The sequence below is a fragment of the Miniopterus natalensis genome, chromosome 4, assembly GCF_054644295.1.
Source record: "Miniopterus natalensis isolate mMinNat1 chromosome 4, mMinNat1.hap1, whole genome shotgun sequence".
Lineage (NCBI taxonomy): Eukaryota > Metazoa > Chordata > Mammalia > Chiroptera > Miniopteridae > Miniopterus > Miniopterus natalensis.
In genome coordinates this window covers 77,829,292-77,837,734 of record NC_142084.1, presented here as the reverse complement: position 1 = coordinate 77,837,734, position 8,443 = coordinate 77,829,292, and the positions used below count along the sequence as shown (strand labels likewise).

General features: G+C 53.1%; 1 protein-coding gene across 1 annotated transcript; it reads right to left on the bottom strand.

Moving 5' to 3' along the window:
• Positions 1 to 3,027: 3,027 nt before the first annotated feature.
• CD320 (CD320 molecule) lies at positions 3,028 to 7,368 on the bottom strand. Its single transcript, XM_016203477.2, has 5 exons — positions 7,071 to 7,368; positions 4,602 to 4,727; positions 4,099 to 4,332; positions 3,653 to 3,805; positions 3,028 to 3,479 (listed from the first exon to the last, which is right to left on the bottom strand). Exons 1-5 carry the CDS (start codon positions 7,183 to 7,185, stop codon positions 3,337 to 3,339), a joined length of 771 nt encoding a protein of 256 aa, XP_016058963.2. The 5' UTR covers positions 7,186 to 7,368; the 3' UTR covers positions 3,028 to 3,336.
• Between the last annotated feature and the right edge of the window lie 1,075 nt (positions 7,369 to 8,443).

Sequence of the window (8,443 nt, the reverse complement as noted above, 5' to 3'; positions counted from 1 at the left end):
TTCTTGTGGTCACTTCTATGTTTTATTACTTCCTCATAATTAACAAGCTTTCCATGTTTTAAATCTTTGGATTTCAGCTTTATAAAATCATCCATTTGTCCCAAATGACTGCAGCTTTTTTCCATGCTATGGCTTCACTAGCCTTAGTTTAATAAACTGAATGGTTGGATTTCTCAAAAAGAAAAAAACACAGGGGAGCAGCCAGCTCAGTGAACTCAGAACCATGAGAATATATCATCGGTTGTTGGGAGCTCCTGTTGGGTGTGTGGTGATTGGCTTTCCTGATAACTGAGAACCCAAGTGACACCCCAGAAAGGTCCAAATCCTAGGCCTCTGCTTAGACAGCATGTGACACCTGCAGCTGGCCTCATAGCCCCTGGCGCACTGCAGCTGACATGCCTGAGCAAAGGAGAAAAACCAAAAAAAAACCTAAAAACAAGAAAACCCTGCTCTTGGCCCTGGCTGGGTCGCTCAGTTGGTTAGAGCATTGTCCTGATACATCCAGGTTTCAGGTTCGATCTCCAGTCAGGGCACATAAAAGAACTGACCAATGAATGCATAACTAAGCAGAACAACAAATCTGTGTTTCTCTCTCTCCCTTACACTCTCTGTCTAATCAATTAATTAAAAAAAGAAAAAGAAACAAAGGAAAAAAGAAAAAGGAAACTCTGTTCTCTGGGATAACTCCTTCCTGTCAACTGTTAGAAGCCCACCATGGTTCCCTCTCTTTGGCAGGATGTCTTGGCCAGCTCAGAGTACACCCAGACAGTGCAGAGGCCTTGTACCCCAGAAGGCAGGGCACCCTCTGCTCCACTGTCAGTCAAGGGCCCCCTATCCTGGTTGCAGCCCACCTCCCAAGCCTCAACTCCCTCTGCCCACTGAGGGCTCAGCTTCCAACACACTGCCTGAGGCCCAGACTCCAAAGCCCTCCTCAACCACCTTCCCCCATGGGGAGCAGGGTCCCAAAACTGAACTTTACCTCCTCCAGGAAGCCCTCCTATTGCACCCGCCTGCTCTATCCCCTCCCAGCATCTTATATTAGGGGCCAGCTCCCTGCCAGCCAGACTTGGGAGCCCCAAGACCTTGTGTAGGACCCTGCATGAGACCCTTGGTGTCTTCCAGCGCTGGGCTGCATGGGGCAAGTTGATGGCAAATATCCAGTTCACCTCCAAGGATGTTAGTGAGGTCACTGTCCCAAAGGAGGCTATCCAGGCCCTGGGCACCCCATTCAGTAATGAGGAAACAGGTCAGAGAAGAGCCTTGCCCTCATCGCCCAGCAATTAGGGGGTATATTAATTATATTTTCTGTATTCTTGATGCTCTAGCAGCTGGGGTCTCCCTAACCAGGGAGGGACTGTTCCTTGGGGTTAGCTAGTTCCTGGAGATAGCAAACAACTCACCTTTAACATGCAAACCAACCAATCCAGAGCCACTATTGCCCTGCCAGGTGCCAACTAGGGACAGTATAGTGTAAGTGCTTAACAATAAGCTTTTTGGTTGCTGAGGCATCCATTTCAAAAGACATCCATCTTGAATAAACACTATGCCAGTCTTATGACACAGCTATTAGCAAGACAACCCAGATAAGGAATCAGGCTACTCCCATACACAAAAGACCCTCTTTCAGAAAGCCCTGGGTGACCTAGATAACTGACCACTCAAGTGACCTTGCTTCTCCCTTCCTGCATCCTAATTCCTGCTCTTATGCTTTGAATTCACCAACAGAGAATCCAGGCAACCCTAGATGACTCATCTTCAGTCCCTAAGGCAGAGCCCCAGGTCTGTGCACTCCTCCACCACCACCACCACCCCCATCACACTATGTGGCCCTGAGCCTGACATGTAAGCTTCAGGACCTGTGAGTAATAAATCTTGTTCCACCAAGTTCCCTGGCGGTTGCTGCTAAGGTGCATCCTGGGATCATACTAAGAACCACAAGGGCTGGTCCAGCCATAGCACTGGCTCTGGTTGGGGAGATGTCTGTGGAGGCAGAACGAGCAATAAAAGACCCAGGTGAGTGTCTCAGGTGCTCCTAGCTGAGTGCATCACTGTCAACAGGTTGACACACAACAGTCAGTGCCTACGCTGAGCCCACTGAAACTATTCAAACTAGCAATCCAAGCTTACCCTGCCTTGCCCATTCCTTCTGGAGTAAACCAGAGTCAAGGTCCTGGCCCACGTTTCTCCTCCAGCCTCTGCCTCCTGACTGCCCATGGTGCTTGTGTTGCCCTACCTGCAAAGGTGGACCCCCTCCTCTCAGTGAGTTATAGTGGGTCTTTTTTTTTTATTTAAAAAAATTTATTGATTTGAGAGAGGGAAAGGGAGAGAGAGAAACATCAATTTGTTGTTCCACTTATTTATGCATTCATTGATTGATTTTTGTATGTGCCTTGACTGAGGATTGAACTTGCAACCTTGGCATATGAGGAAAATGCTCTAACCGAGCTACCCAGCCAGGGCACAATGTGTCTTTTCTTTCTTTCTTTTTTTAAAAATATATCTTTATTGATTTCAGATACAGGGAGAGGGAGAGAGAGAGAGAAACATCAGTGATGAAAGAGTCATTGATCGGCTGTCTCCTGCATGCCCCTGACTGGGGATCGAGCCCGCAACTCGGGCATGTGCCCTGACCAGGAATTGAACCCCGATCTCCTGGATCCTAGGTTAATGCTCAACCACTGAGCCATGCCTGGCCAGGCACAATGTGTCTTTTCAATGGCAGTCCTCTCCTAATCTGTTGGCCTCATCGTACCTGAATAATAAAACCTACATTTTAAAATGTTGTGGAGCAGAGACCAGTTTCTATCTCAAAGAGAAGGCAGCCATGAAGGACGGGGATACCCCTGGACTCCAGGAGGCAATGCCCAAGCTCTGCTCTCCTTAAAAAGGCCTGTGGGTAATGCAGACTGCCCCACTGCCCCTGCTCTGGGTCCCAGGAAGCAAGAAGCAGAATGGCCACAGAGGAGGGCTGCTGCCCAGACCCCAGGCTGCCCAGGCAGAGGGAGATAGAGGCTCAGAGATAGGCGATGATGTGAAATAACTTTAATCACCACCCTCAGACAGGGTGGGGCAGGAGTAGTGTCTATACACGGGCCAGCCCAGGGCAGCCAGGGGCCAACCACTTGGTTCCAGATGGGGCATGTTCCCAATCCAGGCTCCCCACAATCAGGGGTAGTGTCAGGCACTCCATTCTCCAGGGTCAAGTCTGCAAGAGCTCATGTTTGCAGTGCTGTGGCCAGAAGAACCCATATCTGAGGGCTGGTGTGCCAGCAGCCACGTGTGTCCTCATAGCTGCCACACTCAGGGCCCTGGCGGCCTAATGGCAAGAGCTCATCCTCAGAGCAGTGATGTCTTCCTCTCTGACAGCAGTAGGGACTCCTTCACAGCCACCAGCAGCCCCAGGGGGTACAGGAGACCCTCAGCACAGAGCCGGGACAACACAAGCAGAGTGGCGGCAAGCAGACCTGCACTTAGCACCACTGTGGGGAACAGACAGATGGGAGTAAGTGAGGGAGTGAAGGAGCCCCACACCCACTAAGCTCCTAATGCATGAAGGTTGGGGTCTTCAGCCTGTCCCCTCCCCAAGCCCCAGCTCCTAGAAGCAGCTGCCCCAGGCCTAGGGAGTGGGAGTAGTAGGGCCTGTTCATCATACCGGCAGCTGAAATGACCCCGTAGGCACTTCGATTCCCGGACTGGACTGAGTCCTGGTTCCTAACAATGGTGGCTGTGGCATTCTCGAGATGGGTGATACTCTCCAGGGTCACAGGGGTCCCCACAGACTTGCCTTCCTGGAGGGTCTCAGTTCCTGCAATAAGTCCAGACATTCATTAGCTGGGGAGGGGGTGTGGTGGTGGTGGTGAACAGGTATTCAGGTGCCTGAGGGGGACCAGGAGGCTCATCTTCCACTCCAGACCGAGTGAGGCTGGTAAGCATTGGTGCCAGGAGTGACCTCTCACTGCCCCTATAAGGATGCAGACAAGAGCAAACACACACGTCCATGCCCCCAGCCTGGTCACACATGGGAAGGCGTCAGACATCCTTATCTAACGACCAGCCCTCCCCACTGCTACAGCCATGATGATGTCCCATGGCACATACCACAGCCAAGCTCGTCGCTGGAGTCAGGACAGTCCGGGTGGCCATCACAGAGCCAGGTGTGTGGGATGCAGGTACTGCCCAGCAAGCAGCGGAGCTCCCCTGCTGGGCAGGGCTGGCTGCTGCAGTTGGGAAGGATCTTGTCGATGCCATCAGGGCAGTCACTGATGCTGTCACAAGAGCAGAGGCTGCTTGTGGGCGGTGGGCATTCTCCATCCTGGGTGCATGGCTCCATCTCTGGAGTACGGGTCAGTCAGGTCCCTAATGCCCCCACAACAGGGCATAGGTACACCCCACAGCCCACCCTCTTGCAAGCCTCCCTACCAAGACCACACTAACTCCACCTCCCTATAAACCCACCTCCTCTCAAGCTTGAGACCCAGACTTCCCTCCTTACAAGTCCCACCCACTCTCAGGGCCCTCTCCAGTGTGCCCCCTGAAAGCCACACCCCTTCCACAAGCAACACATCCTGTGGTCCCACCCAGCCCAAGGTGTGGCCACTCACTGCACTCCTCCTCGTCACTGCCATCAGGGCAGTCCTGGTCACCATCGCAATGCCAGATGAGGGGCACACAATAGCCTCTGATGCGGCACTGGAAGCTTGTGGGCAGGCATGAGCCTGGGCTGGGGCCTGCAAGATGAACACAGGTGAGGCCTGGAAGAAACACCAGGAGACAAGCCAGGTCCCAGAGCGCTGGAACTACATTGGTGGCCACCCTTTGCTGAGGACCTACTATGTGTGGGGCTTGGAGCCAAAGAGTTCATGGCCTCACCACGAGTCCTACTGGGCAGGTTCTATTGCGATCCCCATTCTACAGAAAACACTGAGGATACATAAGGCCAGAAGCAGCAGAACTAGTGGCAGAGTCAGGGTTCAAACCCAGGTCTCACTGATCCTGGAGTCATTACCAGGCTCCAAATGGCCAGATGGTCTTCCCAGGACTCTCTCCAAACTTCATGGTTAAACAGACTTCGGGAGGATCCATCAGGCCCATGGTCAGGGTCAGCAGGGCCCATTACATTCCACCTACTTAACAAAGGGAAACTGAGGCCCTGGGTAAAGGACCTGCTTAGTCACCAAGCTTTGTTGTCTTAGCTCCTAAATTCCTCCCAGATCTGACTACTTTCCCAATCCTGAATGTGCTATCTTCTCACCAGGCCCCCACCCCTATCTCCATTTGGACACTGGAGACCTCTCAGTCACATCATTCTGTCACCCACCTCAGCTGCCCTCTGCTCAAAGCCATCTCCTGGTCCACCAGCCCTCTCACAATCAAATCCTATTTCCTCCATGTGACCTGAAAGGCCTAGGCCAGCCCTGAACTCTTCCCAGAACTTCCCCTCCCCCCACATTCTCTCTTCACCAAGCTCCCTCTGTCCTAGCCTCCTCACTGCTTCTCCAAGAGGCCTGGCTTGTTCCACCAAAGGGCTTTTGTGCTGTTTCTTGGCCCAGTGCACCCTTTCCTTCCTCCACTCTGTACCTGGTGATTTCCTCCTCAGCCTTCAGATCTCAATCTATTTCCTGGGAGGGGTCTCCTGCCCTTCTCAGAGACTCCTTAGGCTCTGCTTCCCACTTACAACAATGGTCCTTAAACTGATAGGGAAAAGACTGGACACTCAGTGAGTCAGGACCATGACCTTGTGATGGAAAGCCCAGGGTGGTGCCTGACCATAAGTGGACACAGGTCACACTTAGAAGAAATCTGAGCCTTCCTGGATCCCCAACAGTAAAGCTCAGGCAGTATGTTGATCTGGAGGAGCACAGAAGGAACTGGACCCTGAGTCAGCAGACGGGAGTTTGAGGGACAGAGCAAGGGAGTGACCTTGGCCCTAGCCTAGCCCCACTCCATTTGATGCTGGTCCATTTGCCCCTTCCGCCTTTACTCACAGGGGCCTGAGCCTCCAAACACCTCACTCTCCACAGCTGGCTCCTCTGCAGACCTCCAGGTCCAAATGCAGCTGTAGGCCACATGAGAGGAGCTGTAGACAACCTGGAGCTGGCTTCCTTTGGTGCCCCTGGGGGACTGTCCTCCTCCAGGCTAGGCTTCCTCCCCAAGCCTGGCCAGGCTTGGCCTGGACAAACATCTCTCCCTGGCCTGCTGGAGAGTGTGTCCCTATGTAAAGTGGGCAGCAGAGCAGAGTTGACCCTGCCTCATAAGGTTGGGGGCCAGACCAGTGATTTCCCCTCCCAGTCTCCGTTTTCTCACCTATAAATGGGGCAGTTTGGAGTCCCTACCTCAGTGTCCTGAGGAAACTGCTTGTATGTAAAGGGTTTGGTACTTGGTTAACATGAGTCCTGCCTTCCTTGAAAGGACATTTAACCTGAAAAGGCAGGGACTTTGGGGTGAAGCAGGGGACCAGATTAGAGGGAAACCCAAGGAGAAGCGGGATGTGTGAACCTGAGCTCACAGCTAAAAGTCAGGGGCACCTGTGCACACAGGAAGGCCTCTCTAACCCTCCCAACTACCTCTGGGAACCTTAGAGACAGCCACCAACATCAAAAACGCCAGGGGTCACAGGGAGGGAGACCTTTCGTTCTCTAAGACCAGAGGAGAAAAGTGCAGATTGGGAAGGGAATGGGGGGAATGGTCGCCGAGAAAACAGGCACATGGCCTCAGCTCAGAAGTAAGAGTTTGGAAGGACCAGGTGCTGCACAAGGTACCAGGTACCAGGCGACCGCCCTGCAGTGTTAGAGGTCGGACAACCAGAGCCTACAGTGAGCCCACGCTGGGCTGAAGGACGGCTTGGAAGTGACAAAGCAGAGCAGGTGCGGAGTGTGAGCAGGGCCAAAGCAGGATAAAGGCTGGCAGTTAACTCCCCCATCGGTGAGGACTCGCACAACCTCGCGGCTAAGGAGTCAACAGCCACTTGCGGAGGAGTGTCCCGAACAGACGCGCGGCGCAGCCAATGGCGTGGTGGTGCAGCATGGGCGAAGCCAGGCTGCCGGCGGGATGGGCGCGCGGACCTCACTCACCTATGGTCTGGGCCGGGGACCAGGTTGGGGCGGCCTCCAGGCCCAGTCCAAAGCCAAGCAGCAGCCGCAGCGCCAGGCCCAGAGCCGCGGTCTGCTGCGCTCCTCCCGGTGCCATCCGACCGCTCAACGTGCCACCCGTTTCGGCGCCGGCCGCGCGCAGTCTCGACCCAGCTCTGATCCCCGCGCAAGCGTGCACACGGGCCGGGGGCGGGGCCTGAGCCGGAGGTCTAGCCGCTAAGCCTACCGTAAATGTCCGAATACTAGGGGACGCACAATTTTCCCAGGACGAGGTATAGCGAAAGGTACGGGGGTGGGGTGGGGGCGGAAACGAACTTGTCGGTGTCTACTTACAATAGTTAATGTCCCATATGCACCCTGCAGCAAATGTACTGCCTAATTATCTTATTTAATATCGCAGCCACTCCCCTCAGACACACCCCATCCCCGCCTTCTAACCTTTCAAGCACCCGACGCCTCGCCTTCTACCTTCATACACCGAAAATGCATTGTTTTACTTACTTACTTTGGTTTACTGTCTGATTCTCCACTGGAATGTCAGACCCAGGAGGAGGAATGTTGTTTTTGTGTCCCCGGCGCCTAGAACAGTGCTGCCTACTACCTAGTAGGCTTTTAAATATAAACGTCCAGTTCTTGGCTTTCGTCCTCGGTCCTGGACACGGCAGCCGGAGGCGCTCGCCGGCGCTCACGGCCTCCTTTAGCCCTCATATACCCAGTAGGGAAGTATTTTTCCTCACTTTTGGAACACGATATGCGAAAGCAATCCTTGAGTTTTCACTTCTCACACTCACACAAAGGCACATAAAATAACAAACCTGCATTCTAACCAATCTGGCTTCTGCATTCTCTTCTTGAAAATATTTTCACCTACAGCTCTGCCTTCAGGAGAAGCAGCATGTCCCATTGCTAGCAAGACCCCACCCAAACAAATCAATGTCCCTCAGCATTATGACAGATATGCAAGTAATCCCTTAAGTTTCTTGTGAAGCTACACTAAAGCTTACAGATTTTCACAGAAGGGGCTCTATTTGCAGGTCAATGGCACACTTCACTATTTGAAAATGGAGGTTATAGCTGCTTTTGTAGTAGCTATATTTTCTGATAATTTCCCAGATTCCTGCCTTGCTCTACACTTCCTCTCTCCTAGCACACAGCTGACTTTAACTGACAGCTGCAGGGTTCTTTCATGGGACACCATTCCCCCACTTGAGTGTAGCTTCCCTTCACTCCTGCAGCCAGACTGGGGACACTTCTTTTTGGCGTTTACTCTCCTGCTCATTCCTCCTCGGGCACAAGCTCCTTCCTTTCCTTGGCTAACTCGGCCTCACCCCACCCCTGCCCCCAGGCCCAGAGAA

What these genes read in the sequence shown, in the direction of transcription:
- CD320 (XM_016203477.2), bottom strand. Translation starts at nt 7,185, where the DNA reads ATGGCACCGGGAGGAGCGCAGCAGACCGCGGCTCTGGGCCTGGCGCTG. An exon ending in GTCCCCGGCCCAGACCATAG is followed by an intron (nt 4,728 to 7,070) that starts GTGAGTGAGGTC and finishes TTCATCTTGCAG; the next exon opens with GCCCCAGCCCAGGCTCATGC. An exon ending in CGGGGTCATTTCAGCTGCCG is followed by an intron (nt 3,480 to 3,652) that starts GTATGATGAACA and finishes TGTTCCCCACAG; the next exon opens with TGGTGCTAAGTGCAGGTCTG.